Here is a 17,240-nt window from a genome sequence, read left to right as displayed (position 1 = left end):
GAATTATTTTTTTTTTTTTAATTTGATCCAGGTTTTATTCTGTATCAAATTGCTGTAACTTCAGCCCTTGCTTTGCTTCACCTCTCAAAGCAGAAGTAGCTGTAGAAATGGATTTGATCATATGCAGAAAGGCAAGAAGATCATCAGCACAGTGACAATAACATAGATCAGTGTCCCTCCTCCTAAGAAATCCTAACATGTACAAAACTATATATTAAAAAAAGCTTAGTAATACAAGGTGTTTTGGATCTCTTTAGAATAAGTAGTTTGAAAGAAGAAAACCAGCTCCTCAGCTGCTTCAGAAGTTAGAATAATTAAAATGAATGATAAAGTGTAGGTGCAAGGACAATTATCATTGATGTTCAACCAAAGAGACCAGCCTAATTAATTTGGATATACCCAAACAACTGCTGTTCAAATGACTGAAAAAACGTGACAGAACATGAAATCAACTGTCCAAATACTCCTACAGTATACTAAGTGTTGTAGTTACAAAGTAGTGTAAAGCTCCGCTAAGTTGTCAGCAACTTGTCCAAGACCCATATTTGTAAAGTATTTTTACTTTGCAAATATGATAAGCAGACACTGTAATAACACAGATGTTTTTCCAACTTATCAATGGCAACTGATTAAAAAAAAATTGTGATCCACAATCATTATTTATGCTTTTAACTGTGGCTTACCAACAAATCAAATTAAAGCCATTTTACAGCAGTTCTCTTGAAGAGCATCATGACGAAGATTATGATGGTATGGTTTTACATTACTTTAGAAGATTTACCTTTCTGATTCTTGCCATGGCTTATCTGTTTCATAGTCCTTTCCTGATTTCTCTGACTTGTCTTCTTTATCTTCTCTCTTTCTGCCTCGTTTCTTGCGCTCCTCTTCTTCTGGGGGTTTGCTTCTACAAGCCATCAAACACTCCAAGACCCGCTGGTGCTTATCAGAGTTGCCAATGTGTGCTCGTACCAGAGTTTCCAATTCATTCCACATAATCCGATACTGTTCATCTCTAAGCAAGGGTGGAAAAGCAGAATTGTATATAGGATAATCTAGATCATTAATCTACTCAATAGCTAAATTAAAGACTGTTATTTTTGTGTTATGCTGCTTTGATTTTTTTGTTTATCCCCTGAGCTCTCTCCTTCATGTGAAGATGCACACAAGGATTGTTCCATCCTTGTTCATGGATGTCCATGTTCCAATTCATGGAACCACATCACGTGATCTTTCTCCATTAACATTCAGAGTTTAAGTTGAAAAAAAAATATTAATCCCACCAGGTGCCTAGTGATCTGTTGCAGACTAATTTCACTAATTTCTTTCCAGTTAATTCTTGGAATTACAATGTATGTGTATGTCACCACCGGAACAACAAATAAATGAAAATCCTATGCAGACTTTAAAAGGAGCATCCTATATTCTAAGTAACAGTTTCAAAGTTATTTGACTATTCTAATAATTCAATTTTATATTGCTGTTTGTTTACAGTATTCTTAAGTTCCCCCTTTTAGTCATTTGACATTATTCCACTTCTTCCTCCCATAGCTTGTCACCTTCCTCAATGATTATTTTTGTATTCACATTTAACACACTCACAATTTTTTCAGTAATAAAATAACTTCTGTTTCCTAACACTCAGCACAATCACTGTCCCTAACTGGTGCAAGGTATTTGCAGCACTTGTATATCATTTAGTATACTCCATATTACCTTTGGCCACACTTTGAAAGCATGTATGAAAACAGTGTAAGTGATATATTTTCTAAGAAACACCCAACAACAATAAAAATATTTGTATGTAACCTTTTAGGACCCTTTCCTCTGGTACCAACTGTTGAAATTGGCAGCGGATCATTTTTCCTCTCCATATCTACCAAATTGTATATTGTTTTTTGACAATTCAATACATCCTCATCTGTCATTGCTTCTTTTACAATCACACTGGCTAATGGCACTACCTGCAATACAAAACATAAGTTAAGAATGGGAAGTCTACATATTGCAGGAAACTAGCAGGAAGAAGAAAAAGCAGTCTGTGTAACCATGGAACAATACACAACAAAAATACTACATTCTCTCCTGAATTTACTAACAACTGAGGTATAACCACATGCATGCCATGCTGTCTTTACCCATAGCAACTCAGCAGCTCTTTAGCTGAGCCAGTTTCAAGTACAGCACTCAATTTAGATTATACAATTATAATCTACTGACATTAAGTACCAAAATTAAAAACAAATCCTCAAGTAAACTCATTTTGTGACAAATGATTTATTGTAGAGTTAGTACTTCCACCAAGTAGCAGATTCAGACTTACTCTAGACCAGAAGAAAAGGTTACACACCCAAGATTACTTACAGCTTGCATGTTGAAGATGGTAGTCTGAGAAATAATCATAGGCCAGTAACGAGTATGTTTCTCTAATTGATCTTTTGCACGTTCCAATGGAATTTCAAGACTTCCATCGATCTTATATCTGGGTTCTAGAAAAGGAGTTAATCGGTTTTCCCTCATAAATTCACCAAAATCCTAATGATAACCAAACAAAATAAAGTTAGGAATTTCTCTAACAAAGCAACTTTCACTGAATGGGTGAAACAGCATACTCTTGCCTATCATTAACTGCATACCACCATCTCTAAACCTGACTCCAACACCCAGAGCCCTGTTTCTAGCTTTCAAGTTTATGACATTCTTTGAGGTGAACACAGAAATTCATAGTAACAGGGGTTAAAAACTGACATGAAGTTTTTAATGAGAAAGTCTTCTGGACTTGTAAGGTAGTATGGTAAGAAGCTTTACTGTGTTTTTCTGGAAGTCTCTCCTGCTTACATACAGTAGATGCAAAGAAAGTGTTAAAAAAAAATACCAGCTTACTGTCTATTCTATAACCAGAGTTCAAAACTGACAACTTCATTTTTCCTACTTACTTCACAACTCATTCATGCACAATCAAGCCTTCCAACAATGACCATGATACAGTTCTATGTGTACCTAGCCCATACTAAAACCTTGTCAGGAAAATGCTGATTTCAGAATGAAAACAAAGTTTAGATATGGACAGTGCATAACGCAGCAAAGTTGTTTCCTCAGCATGGAAAAGATTCTATGAAGCACATGACAATAAACAGATGTTCTACTTTGTTCAATATACATCAATGTATCAAAGAAAATCAGATTATGATGTCATGTAAACCACCCCAGATCTCCAAAACACACACTAGAATTTCCCATACACAACCCATTGCACTACATCTCTTGTCATTGATGTGCAAACAAACTAAAAAAAGAGTCTTACTGTAATCCGGTAGTCAGTAACTCTCCCACCGCAACCTTCACTAATTGATGGGGGATCTTCTAGAATTGATCGTGAGCTGCTTAATACATGCAGAAAAATTTCTCCTCCATGGCTGCTGAGCATGTGACTAATTACTTTAGAGCCAGACTTGCGTGGCTGTTCCAACAAAACAGAACGACCTGTTGGAAGTGAGATCAGCTTCATTAGCTACCACGTATTGCAATTTTGAATTAAAAAAAAAAAAATACAACAACACGTAGGTTTGTACCAAGCCATTAAGACTTTGAATCCATTTAAGTTGTGTTTTGACCTTGATGAGCAAGAAACTGTTTCAAGCTTTTACTCTATTTCCCTAAACAATACAGTAAGCTTTTAAATCTTACACAGAACAGCTGAAAGGCCCCCCCCCCCTCGGGAACACATTACTGCTTTCTAAGCAGGACATTATTCCTAAGAAAAATAAGTATTTAGACATTAATATGGTACATTGTGCATGAATGGCTTGTTATTTTTAGTCAAAGATGATGTTGTATAGTTAGCCATTATCTTGCTCTACTGCAGAAACTCATTAAAAGCATCTTCTACAAAGAAACAACATAACCCACTCAAGTATAAAAGGTATCCATTTATTCTATTTTTAATACTTAAAACACATACAACTTTCCAGACACACTAAACTGGCTGACTTATTTTCATTACAATACACTAAACAAAGAGGAGTAGTCTTCAAATAAATTGTTTGTTACAAGGAAGCAGAAACAAAATACTAGAATGGAGTGTTTACTTAAAATATACTATCAGTTTTAGTTCTAACTATTTTTACTAATCAAAGTACTTTTCCAGTACAGAATCTTTAGAACAAATACACAGAATAACTTCCCTGGAAAAAAAACCACATCCCATTAAAAGGATGTTTGTAATGCAGTCCTTTTTTTTTTTTTTTTGCTTACTGTAAAGAAACGATTGAAGCTGACTACATACCTCTAGCATTATGATAAAGGATATCATCACCTACTGAAATAAATGTTTCCTACTAAACAGAATACAATTCTACATTTGGATTCAGTAAAGGACTTTCAGAATTCAGTATTTGCTCTCTACTTTACCTCTTTCCTCTCATTTCCAGTTATTTATACGACACGTTAACATACTCAGCATTTTCACAATATACAATCACACCCCTCTTTGTACAGGCTCAAAAACACGTGGTAAGTTTTTGTTAGCAGAGGTAGCCACCGTTAGCAAAGCCCAGAAGCTGCCCTACATTAGATCAGAGCCAACCCCAGCCAGCTCCTAAAGGGACCCACCATCACCAGAGATGGTCAGGGAGAGGAGGCAAAAGAAGGTGTAGGGAAAAGAGTGCTTTTAGTTCTCACTGCTCTAGTCTGTTAGACAAAAGCAATAAATTATATTTATCTGCCTATAAGGAGTCTGTTTTACCCTGCAAGTAAGAGTGAGAAGATAATTCTTCAATTGTCTCAACCCATAAGTCTTTCCTCATTTGACCTCCCCCCTCATTCTGTTGAGGGGAGCTGAAAGAGCAGCACAGTGAAGCAAAGATCCTACCAGTGCAAAGCCATCACAACGTTCCATTTGCAATATTAACAACTTTAAAATAATTAGCCAAGGACACAAACTTACCATTAAGGAGAAAGTTTGTAAGGCATGAAGACGGTCTGCTATTTACATCTACTGGTGAAATTCTGTATGCTCCAGTGCAGTAGTGTAATTCTGAAAAATGAAGGAGTAGAAAAGTTGAATCTAGTTCCGCACAGAAAAAAAAACATCTCACATAATCAAAAAAGAAGACGAGACTAACATCATGTCACCACTATTAAAACAAGATGCAATCAGCAGTGATACATGCAGAGTAAAAGGTAAAAACAACAGCAAGAACTACCTCTTGCTTAATTCTTATCAGTACACGAGAACAACATCCAACACAAGTTAAAATAGCAGCTCTGTAAGATATCACGTTACCTACCCACACTGTTTGTTCGAGGAGTACACCATTTTAATGTCACAGTTTCTTTAAATGCACCTTCTCTGCTGTTGCCACCTACGTGATTATCACCTGCAATATTGAGCCAGAAAAATGTGCATCATGATGTGATCCAACATTGTCTTTGTTACACAAAAACTCAGCAAATAATTCTTGGTTTTTTTTTTAATTTAAGGTACAAAATATTTAATAACGTGATCACATACAGGAAGTAATCTAATTAAGCTAGATACTTAACAAGTGAAGGAAATCCCTACTTCATCAGTAGCAGTACTTAAAATAATCTTCTAAAAATCAACAGCTATTGAATGGTCGGAAAAAAGAAATTCAAGCAAACAGAACAGTGTAGCTCCAGAGTATGTTCCCAATATTCAACACTTAGAAAATTATAGATGCAGAGTAAAACAAAATGTAACAGCCTTTTCTTTAAAAAAAAAAAAAAAGCTTAAGACTTGAAAAGCATCCTTGATTTTCCACAGACGAATCAAAACCCTCAGCAAGCACCAAGAGCCCTTCCTTAGGGCTGATTAGTTTATGTACATACTGTATTTCAGCCTAAAATGAAACTGATCTAAAGGCACATTTGACGATTTGGGCTTTTGAAGGAAAAAAATTTGGTGTTATTATCCAGCATCTTTGCTACGTTGCATTCAGTTTGAACATCTCAACGTTGTTTTGTTGTTGTTGTTGTTTGTTTGTTTTGAACAGGCTACGGGTGTTTTACCACTACCAATATTTTTGTATAACATCACACTGACAACTGGTCTGGTAGATAGCATCTGAAGGCATTAAAGCAGATATTAATACCCAAAACAATAAATTATGAAACAGCCAAAATAATATGCTTGAATCCGCAATTATCTGAAAGTAATTGGATGCATACATCAACATTCTATGTGATATGTTAGGGTTTAGTCTAAGATTCCATGTAGGAACTTCTCTGATTCCATATTATAAAGATTTCCTCACTGAATATTTATTTAATCTGCTTACTGATCATGAAAGTAACTTGCAGTAGAGGCTTTTTTAATGACTAAGAGTAAGAAACAAAAACTGACAAGATCTGATGAAAACAAACCAAAAGGGCACTGCAGCAAGAGCCTGGTTTCAGCTTCTACCAGCAGGCTTATTCCCAGAGCCTCCAGGTTTTACAAAGGTATTTCTGAGCCTCAGCCTTAAAGCTTTGTACTTTCAACACGTAGAGTAAGTTGAAGTCAGTCAGAATTCAGTATTCTAACATCTGATTCCTTCTCCCCCCCATCTTTAATGGTAAGCTTAACTAAAAGAAAAAGAACAGTAATCTTAAGTGAGGAGATGTATTCTGTTCTGGAGGTAATGGCAGTCCTCTTAAGAGCAGAGGGGGAAGAAGAGTCCCCCAGAGCAGCTGCTTGCTTACTTACAAATTTTTTCAAATTTGAGAAGAGAAATACCCACTATTTCTTAAATAACAGGTAGATAACTCCTCTGTTAAAACATTACACTTTTAAGATGTTAAACCATCACCTTCCTAATATGCTTTAAAGTCATGTAACTGAATAATAAGAAATATCTATAGTCAGTAACTAAATACATGTATTCTACACACACAGCAAGACTTCTTATGACTAAGGGCCACTTAAAAAGTTCCAAACTACACTGAGAAATGAGAAAACAGCCTATAAAAACTTCAAATGAGACTTTAGCATTTCAGAAGAGGAACCTAGTAAGCATTCCACTAAACACTGGTAGACAGGGTGTTTTCAGTTGCTTGCTTTAGCCTTTAAGTACCACCAATACTGAATATTTTGTCTTGCTTTATATATTAACAAAATGTGATCTCAAACAACTTCTTCAGATTTGTTCCCTCCCCCCACCCAGTCTCACAGAAGTTTTAATAACTCACTCAAGGGGAATATTGGGCAGTTCCAAGCTACAAAAACCATACTAGATACTTCAATACAGTGAGAAAGCTCAAAAGCAACTGAAGTTTTTCAAAGCAATTACTGTCATAAACAGATCTACAGAATTATGTCAATTACTTAACAAACAGATTAAAAGCTCAATTGTTCAAGGAATAGTTTTCCACAAGTACTCTACCAGCTCTTTTTTTTTTTTTGGTTTTGTTTTGTTTTTTACTTTCTGTAAAACCACCACACAGCTGTCTCTCAGATAGCACGCTTTTTATTCAATAAGCTCAGTAAGAAGTTGAAGGTGTCCCCTCACAAATCACAGACAGAAATCCTATAGGATTTCCTATAGGATAGGTACATAAAACCTGGACTGATGAATTGGATCTGTTTTTGGAGTCTTTTATTATTACTTCGTGATACACCTGTCATGAATATATCTTCAAATCCAACACTGCAAATGAAGTTATTAGGCTGCAAGGAACAACTGAAGATATGCTATTTACAAATAAGGTTTCCCCTTAACTCTAATAATTATGCCCGAAACCTGCATCAGTTCCAAACTCATAACCCCTGCTTGTAAATCCTTCTAGCATGCAAATTGAATAGACAGCATTTAGAGAACTATTTCGACTTACCACTCTTTAAAAAGTCAACATGTGCTTCTTTGTGATGAAGAAGCTCCACATCATAGTTGGCTGATGTGTTAGCATGTTGTTCTTCCTTTAAAAGAGACAGGTAAAAACAACGCACACAATTATTTCCAAGTAGCAGTCACTACTTTTATTTATAAATTATTGTGATGATTTGACATTTAGCTCTTACATCACAGGAAAACAAGTCTCCCAAGTGCACTAGACAACAATGGGATTGCAATATTGAGGAAACTGCTCTCTGATCTATTTAAAGATGCAGCCTTCTCATTCTTCAGAGGGTTTGAAAAAAGACTAAGCTTTCTTGAGTGTTATGACAGTGTACATAGTGGAAGATGTAGACTTAAAATAGCTGTAACTAATTTTGCTTAAAATTGTAACATTTAGGAAGCCTCACAAGAATCTAGAGCAAAAAAGCAGACTTTGAATGTGTCACCATTTTCCTACACTTCAGATGCGTGGAGAAAAAAAAATTACTTTCAACTTCAAGTTGATGATCACTGCATCTTTAAACAGCAGCAACAGATCAGCAAAAATGGGAGAGTAATCCCACTAATTTATTAGAAGTTAAATAAAAAAAAAAACACAAACAAGGAACTCAACATAGTCTATTACTATAAGGACAAAGATAGAAGGGAGAGGCATACCAGCAGCACACAGATCAGATTATAGACAAGGTATTTGCAAACCTAAAAGTCACATTTATATGATGATCCATGTCAAAGCTCATTAAAAATTAATGTCTTGTGACATTTAATTCCATGTTTTAACTTACTAAATCCATGTCAAATCACTATTTTTGAAAGACTTTCATAGAAAATGACTGTTTTTCAAAGAATGCAATAAGAATTGACAAAATCAAAGCCTTCAATTGTTTTTAAAAGTATGTTTCTGCCCTTACTCTTTGAAAGCTGACCCTTTGCATCAGGCAGAAAGAGAACTGAAACAGAAAATTACTATAAACTTAATATTTAATTACTTAATTGCACCGATTTCCCTCCCTGTAGTGATGAGAAATAAATAGGAACATCAACAACTTTGTTCAAACTTAAATTTAATAGCTTCCCCAAATAGATTATATCCCATCCTTGTCTTTCTGGTTTACAGACATTCAGAATGGAAATCCTCTGGAAAGCCTGTAGCCAAAAACCAGTTGTTAGTTACAAACACCTTTATTTTGAGTGGGCATGACGATCAGACAGAGGAAAGAGTCACTATGCCACTAAAATGCACAAGGGTCAAGAATATCTAATAACACAACTAGAAAAAGACAAGAGAATCACAAACAACGTAATTTGAGGCAAATAAGATAGTATTTATATGAAGCAATACAAACAGAACTGAAATAACACTTGTATTGCTACATCGAAAATTGAGATCCAGCAATACATTTTGTTCTGTGATCCTTCTTTACATTCTTCCCTTACTTTACTTTTACTAACCTGGTCACAAACATTAAATGTGGGCTAATAAAAAAAAAAAAAGAAACAAAAAATGATATGGAGAGAAAAACAATGTAAAAAAATCATTTAAATTAAAAAAAAGCAAATAAATTTAGAAGCAGTAGAGCAAGCTACCAAAGTCATAGACACAGTATTACCTTCATAGGAATGTTGGTTATTGTGGTTGAAGCCAGATCAAAGTGTTGCTGTACTAAAACATTCAGTTTTGTAGCTAAATGCCGTCCTGCACGGACACTGTGCACTTCACTGGTTAAAACAGGTGAAAGCTAAAACAAATTGACAGAGAACACCCAGCGTTAAGGGATTAGACTCCAGTATCATAGAACAATATAAAACACTAAACTCAGAACATTTATACCATGAAATTCAATGAGAAAGAAAACTATCATGGAAAGTTACAAAGGGGAAAAGAAAAATTGCTTCTTTTGCAGAATTCTGCAGATTGTGTCAGTTGCTACAGTTGCAGTTTCTGCAACATGTCACAAATTAAAGGCATAGCAGGAACTCTGACTCATTGGTTGTCAATAGGAAGAATTTGTACCAGAATATGGGAAAAGAACCCTCTTTCCAGGGCTAGCATTTCCCTCTTTTACCTATGAGTAACAGGTGCAAAGCTCTTTTTAACTATCTGCACATTAGACATAAACAAAACACAAGCTGTAAGTTGCATCTGATTTTCCAAGTAATGACACTGCTCATTTTTTTAAAGCCCAAAACCAATAACTGTCTTACAAAGGACAGATGTAATCATTTATACAGTTTTGTTTTTCTGTTTGTTTTTTTTTTTAAAAAGCATGACTGGTGAGCATTTCTGAACAATATTTCAGAACAGTAGCTGCATTCCCTTTCACTTGTGAAGCAGGATGCAAGACTAGATGCCTTTCGTGTTAAGACCAAGACATCTTCCTTGCATTCTTCTCTTAAATCAGTACGTTACAAAATCATTTGCACATGTTTGCATACAAGTTCACACAGCACACATTTTTGCTACAACTGAAGTGTTCTTACATGCATCATTTTATCGTTTTATTTCACGATTTCTCATGTTTTTGTAGAGTACTTTAAAGCTCTGATGAACTTCAAATAGTCTATATTCCTGTGATATGTTACCCCTTCCTTTGGAAGCAGACACGCCTTCCAAGGCTTTTCACGATAAGGGCACTGTGTTGGCTAGCACCTGACTACGCAGATCAAAGCATCATTTCGGTGTCATGAGAAAAATCACTCAGCAGTTAAATCATAATGCTTCAGCCTGGATGACATGGAACATCTTGCTGAGCAATACCAATGTAATTTAGCAGATATATGTCAGAACATGCTGCTAGTAATTCAAGCAGGCCTTCTATTGAACAGTTATTCAACTCATCCACTCAACATACCAAGTAGTTGGTGGTTTTCCATTCAATTCCTTCCCAAAAGAGAAATCAAAACAAACACTCTCTCATCCTACAGAATTTACTTCACCAAAAAAAAGCAGAAATTATTACTGCAAGAAATGAAAAATATGATACCATATATGCTTGCACACTATGAAAGAAAACATGCACTTCAGATGGCAATATGCAAGCTGTCAACTTTCCAAAGAATTGTCACCTGTATTTTTTCCTATGCCCTACCAAGGGCTCAAAGCCTTATTGAGGCTTGATTTGCATTGCCTATTGGAGTCTGATATTGTTCCTAATACTGTGACACATCTTCTCATTTTATCACCTTTACCTCTTTTTTAGGACGATCTGAAACAAGGCTGTCTTCACCAACTGGGTACGTGTGGATTAAGACCAATTCACATTTCTGGATCTGCATCAGGCTTGAAAATAAAAACATTCTATTTAATCTACAGGGCAGCAAAAAGTATTAAAAAAAAAAAAGTATCTCACAAAAACTACATGATCTCTTGAGATTCATCTGAGCAAAAGAACACAGAATCCCGAATGGTACAATATACAGTTTCTAGAAAATGCTTTCAGAAACAAAGTTACATAAACAATATTCAAAAGCATACTTCAAAATAAAGTATCAAAATAAGCTCATAATAAGTGTATCATTCCTAGCTCTGTGGGCTATAGTACTGTGTTACTTTTGCTGTGTTACTTGTTTTTGTTTTTTTTAAACAGATAAATGGAGCAGGTCCTTGTCTACTATTTACCTTCATCATCTGAAAATGGACACTACAGAGGGTTTGTCTCAGCAAGTGTGCCTGCAAGTGCTAATGGGGGGATTCTGGTGAACATGGGGCTATGTCAATATCATGTTTGTTTCCTAACACAGCTGGAAATCTGGAAAGATTGAGACACTCTTGCATCTGTTGCTACAGCAGTGCATGAAAGTTATCTTTTAGGAAGAAATTCTTTATAGTGAGGGTGGTGAGACACACTGGAACAAGTTGCCCAACGAGGCTGTGGATGCCCCCTCCCTGGAAGCACTCAAGACCAGGCTGGCTGGGGCTTTGAGCAACCTGCTCTAGAGAGAGGTGTCTGTGCCCATAGCAGGGAGTTGGAACTTGATGACCTTAAAGGTCCCTTCCAACCTATGACCCTATGGTAGGTCACCTTTTACAATGGACTTAGCACCCGATTTCCTGGCACTAGTGTCCTTCGTACACATACAAAACTACATTTGCAGCAGCTAAATATAGCTTCTGCTATATGAATGCATATGGAGCAATCAAGAACAGAATCTCAAGCTGCTATATGCTTTGCACAGTAACATACAATTCCTGCACCAAACAGTTCTCTGTTTCAGTAGACAAAGCATATGATAGAAAAGTGGCAGAAGGAGATTTCAAGATATTCCTTTATCCCAAGTGAACTATAAAGGAACACAATAATTTAGAAATTAAAAATACTTTCAAGCCCCTCAGCTTTCAGTTTAAGAAATAGAGAAGCGAAACTAATTGGCTGCTTTCAAGAAAGAATGCAGATGCACAACTGGTTAACTGTGCCTTGTTACAGGACTGTAACATCTCATGTTTTAGATAAATAAAGATAGGACAATATTTCACTGGGTTGCTATGAGGATATGAGATGATACATCAGCTTAGAACCTCTATTTCATAGCAGCATTCAAACCACTCATCAGAAGAGTTTAAGAAATACGAGTGTAAATTCTAAAGAGAAACAATACCAGGCACACATAGGGAAAAAACAAACTGCTGAAAGCATACTCACTGATCTGAATTAGCTGCAAGCTTATTATGTTCATGAATGGTTTCCTGAACATAATCCTCAAGCATCCGAACGTGACTGTCACTGGGGAGAAATGAATAGTTTTATGCAATATTATAAATCCTCTCATTCAGAGCAACAAGCCACCACATACTTTTCTATTTAAAGTGAGAATTTTTCAGTGGTTACTGTAGCACATCTCCATAAACAAAAGCATTAATAAGGCGAGAAATGATTTACTAAGAATATAGCTACTTAGAGCATTAATTTATAGCAATCAGTGAAATACTTCTAAAAACGTATAAAATCTCTTTATTTCTTGCTGGCAAAAGCAAATGATAATACATACCTTTTTGCATTAGTAATACAGATTATTCTTCCTCTATTTCCAACACGTTCCGCATTCTCCATAAGCATGGTTCGAGCTTCGTGTTGGTATTCTGTTATTTTGCAAAGTGCTTCAACTGCAGCAACCAGGCCATGAAGTATGCTGCAGCATTCTGGATCTGCCCGAGGATTAGGTGGCCCCACAGCTGCCAAGGCTGCCATTAACTGGATAAAGGAATGACTGAAAGTTACTTTTAAGGCATCTGTTAAAGAGTTCAGTTGTGAGAAAAGTCACCATTATAACTTATTTTACATGTTACTTTGCAGTGACAAGAGAAAAGCAAACAGAGCAATAGAAGATCTGTACACGCTCCCAGACTTTGGAAAAGCACTGAGCCCAAGTTACCCTATGCAGCTGATTTCTTATGTGTTAATATAATATCACCATGTCATAGAAAAATACATAGCTATAATTGCAAGTTATAGCCAATACCTATAGGAAATCCTTACTTTATCAACTGCAATTCGCTTTAACTTTCTGAAAACTCGAGAAATTTAGTTGCTTCCTAAAGTAAGCCTTTCAGAAAATGAGCCCCTTAGATATGAGTGAAAGAATAAAGAATGCAAATACTGTTTATACCTTCTTTTTAAGTTTATCTGCACAAACAAGTGTAAAATTCAAAAAGTATCACTAATTTACAGACGAAATGCATACCAAGCTAATTTCTTCATACCATTTATTTTAATATAATTGGTCCTGAAAGCTGCTTGTATTTCTAAACATTGCTGCTTATACAAATCATCCAACCTCCCAGGCTACTATTTAAAATGGTACTATGTAAAAACTTCAGACCACATTGGCCAATTAGCATTTTAATTCATAACATAAATATAGAATATATTTATATATAAATATAGAATATAGAATAACTGAATGGCTTGGGTTGGAAGAGATGTTAAAGACCACGCAGTTGTAACCACCCTGCCATAAGGAGGGTTGCCACCCACTAGATAGGCATCTTTTTTTATGCTGGGGGCCCCAGGCCTGGGTGCAGATGAGACCTTATGAAGGCAGAGCAGAGTGGAACAATCACCTCCTTCACTTTGCTGGCCCTGTCACTTTTGGTGTAGGCCATGATACAGTTGGCCTTCCCAGCTGCAAGCACACTGCTGGCTCACATCCAGCTTTTTCGTCTACCAGGACCTCAAGTCCTCCACAAGGCTGCTCTCAGTGAATTCTTCTCTCAGTCCATACTCACGCCTGGGATTGTTCCAGCCCAGGTGCAGCACCTTGCATTTGGCCTCGCTGAACCTTGTGCCTTAATACAGCTTCCAGAATGATCTGCTCCATAATCTTTTCACACACATAAGTGAGGCTCACTTCTCTACTGAGAGTGTTTGGGTGATAAACAGGTGCCTCGGTGCTTCTCAACAAGAAGTCCCCAGTTAATTATACCCTTTGCCTTTTTTGGTGGCACTGGTACTAATAAGGCAGCTATTGTGCCTAATAAGGCAGTTTACCAGCTTACTGTGGTTGTCTCTTCCCATCCCTTGATTACTTCCCATATCCCCTCTTACTTTCAGCCCGAGAACTGCATGTCTCTTACACAGGTACATTTCAGGGACAAAGGGCAGACTCCTCCTTTTGCTCCAAGCAAAGATGTTGCTGTATCCATTATCTTGCATTTTATTGGAATCTAACTCCTAAGAGCTGAAAGCCAGTTTAGTTTCTTTCTCTTGCAGGGACTGAAAACAGTGCTGTCAGTCTGCCTGCATCACTGCACAGAACATCATCATTCTCTCTCAAAAAATTTCCGGATGCTACACTGCGTGATGATTTTCCTCATTCAATCTGGACACCTGCTCAAGAAGTTCATTGAGCTGGACACACTGGGAACCCCCCTCACCCCACCCTCAGTCCCTTGGGGGACTTCCAGAAGCTGGAGCTTCCCACAACCAAAGCCCTGGGCAACTATCCTTGCACCTATGGGACTCCCAGTGCTCATCCCAAACCAGCCCCTAAACTGCTCCCACACATGCTGACAGCCCGTGGCTGTTCTCTCCTCACCTTGGGGACTCCCCAGTTGAAGGACCTCTTCTCCCCACCCCACTCTCCATCCATTGACCCCCTGCTGCACTGCAGAACATGCCTGCACGGGAGTTGATCACCTTGGAGAGCAACTAGTAACACATCACAATTTGTCCTGTGATTAAACTAGACATTCAAAAAAGAACATCTACAATGCATACCTCTTGCAAGTTCTGGTCTTCTTGGGTCCAAGAATTCAAAACGTGAGCTCCAGAATCACTCACAATGAAATTTACCTAAAAGCATTTTAAAAGTTCGTGTCAGATAACAGTCAATTAAGATCATGGATTATGGCTACCTCCCCAAAACCAAACTGACAAGGACTGCACCTCCTCCTTCAGACTAACTGATACCCTGCAGACATATGCAATTACAAGCCAAACTAAAAATAAGACATGCACAAAAAGCATTTGGTCCTGCTACATTCACAATATTACTTAGAGAGTAAATGATTAGCGACTTCTTACGCAAACATTTGCTTTTAAGCCATCAAATCAACCTTGATACTGAGTTAGTAGTTCATGATATTATTAAGTTTTAATAAATAGGTAATATTTTCTGTAGAAAAATCTCTGTGAAGTACTGAAGTACAGCAAATTGTTCTCCTGATGTCATCACAGTAGACTACAGGCTAAGTACCTAGCAAGCTCTACTCAACATCAGAGAGCAAAACACATTGTAAAGTTGGCAGAAACAGTGAAGGGGAAGAATATCTTCCATGTCAATTTCCAGTTTATATAGCACACAGACTACAGATCAGTCGTATTTTATCAATTGAGCATACACTTTATATAATCCCATGATAGGCCAAGACTGCAGTTTAAATTAAGCGTACGCTGTCTGAGAGCCAGGACACACAATCCACATGCTTCCAGTAGCATTTGTTAGTGTCAGGCAAAGCCTGGCTGCCTTCTGAAACAGGCTGTTGGCTGTCATTACTTCGTAGCAGTATCAGTGTTATAACTTCTTATTTTTAAAAAAGGTGATCAGCCTCAGAAAATTTCCTAAGAATTTACTCAATAATAAGGCAACTTTAGGAACCAGAGGTTAATTAAAGAGCCACCAGGTATTTCTGCTTCTAAAGAACAGCTGTGTGCCCTCTCACTTTTTCGAACTTGCCCTTAGAGAGATCCCTCCTATTCCTATCCAATTCCTTTGGAGTTGGTATTGAAAAGCCTAAAGTACTACCAGATATACATATTTAGAAGCAGAGTATGATATGCAGCAAGACCTCCCTCCCTCAAGTTTTTGTGAGCACATTACCTTAAAGCACTTCTCCCACTTTGCAAAACATGCAAAGGTCCCAAAAATTAACATGTGATGGGACTCTGACGCTATTTAAAGTAATTTAAAAAGCAATTCACTGTATCAATACAAATACGCTCATAAGAAATCATACTTTGACTTCTAACAGCAGCAAACAGTATTAAAAGCTTCATAAAAACATGAAAGTGCCCATTAAGTTATTAAGAATCATGCAGAATTTGTAGAAAACTTACCAGTTTCTTGAAAGGAAAAATGTCATACATTATTCTGCAGTACTCCATAGATGATTCCACTGAACAGGTCCATAGTGATTTTGATATAGGTGCTAGAGGTATGATTCCTTGGGTCCGGTTCTTTACTAACATATCAAATTCAACATGCTGTCTACAGGATTCTGCCATATATGGGCAGTGATCCACAACAAAAACAGTTTTATGAGACTCAGAGAAGATTTTCATTTTCTTCCTAAAACAGATAATGGAATTAGAAAAGAAAAATGAAGGAAAGAAACATATCGCAGAACTACTGCAGGGTTTATAGCAGGGCTTATATAGTAGAAAACTATCTTACTAGAACACTTGAGTTCTGAAGAGGTTACCTCACACTATTTAGATTATACATCGCATCCATTAGCTGCAGTAACATCCTATTAGGCTCCAGGACACACTATAAAAGTGCCTATAATAAGGCCATTTACGTAAAGAGAAAAAGTATCTAGTGTAAAAGTGTACTAGATGCCTCATCATTTCTTTGTTTCCCGGGAGGAAAGATGCAGAAAACGTGAACAGAGAGTTGAAAAATAATAACAACATACAGCATTACCTCCCTTCCTCCTTCCCGATTAAGAGGCATACCTAAGCAAAAATAGCAGAGAAACAGCTTGCCAGCTAGAGCTTTCCTGCTAACAGTAACAGAAAAACATATATATATACACGATTAGACTAGACGGGCTGTGACAGAGCAGCAGTACCGAGGCTGTCAGGTTCACTTCCAGCCTTCGCTTGGCGCTTCTCAGAACGCGCGAGGAAAGGAGAAGCACACGAGAAGGACGAGGAGGGCACAGCCGCGGCAGCGCCCGGCCCAGCGGGG

General features: G+C 37.1%; 1 protein-coding gene across 1 annotated transcript in view; it reads right to left on the bottom strand.

The window, feature by feature from the left end:
• Positions 1-16,636, bottom strand: part of INTS13 (integrator complex subunit 13) — a 17,976-nt gene extending 1,340 nt beyond the window's left edge. The window contains exons 1-13 of the mRNA XM_010715632.2: positions 16,385-16,636; positions 15,047-15,121; positions 12,819-13,021; positions 12,473-12,553; positions 11,022-11,112; positions 9,443-9,571; positions 7,828-7,912; positions 5,286-5,375; positions 4,943-5,032; positions 3,302-3,480; positions 2,362-2,532; positions 1,807-1,961; positions 782-1,012 (exon numbers count right to left, since the gene is read on the bottom strand). Coding sequence (XP_010713934.1) covers positions 782-1,012; positions 1,807-1,961; positions 2,362-2,532; positions 3,302-3,480; positions 4,943-5,032; positions 5,286-5,375; positions 7,828-7,912; positions 9,443-9,571; positions 11,022-11,112; positions 12,473-12,553; positions 12,819-13,021; positions 15,047-15,121; positions 16,385-16,609 — 1,805 coding nt within the window. The 5' untranslated portion in view covers positions 16,610-16,636. The remainder of the gene's footprint in view (positions 1-781; positions 1,013-1,806; positions 1,962-2,361; positions 2,533-3,301; positions 3,481-4,942; positions 5,033-5,285; positions 5,376-7,827; positions 7,913-9,442; positions 9,572-11,021; positions 11,113-12,472; positions 12,554-12,818; positions 13,022-15,046; positions 15,122-16,384) is intronic.
• Between the last annotated feature and the right edge of the window lie 604 nt (positions 16,637-17,240).

This window comes from Meleagris gallopavo, chromosome 1 (genome assembly GCF_000146605.3).
Source record: "Meleagris gallopavo isolate NT-WF06-2002-E0010 breed Aviagen turkey brand Nicholas breeding stock chromosome 1, Turkey_5.1, whole genome shotgun sequence".
Taxonomy (NCBI): domain Eukaryota; kingdom Metazoa; phylum Chordata; class Aves; order Galliformes; family Phasianidae; genus Meleagris; species Meleagris gallopavo.
The sequence above is the reverse complement of the archived record's forward strand: the minus strand, read 5'-3'. Positions and strand labels throughout refer to the sequence as shown.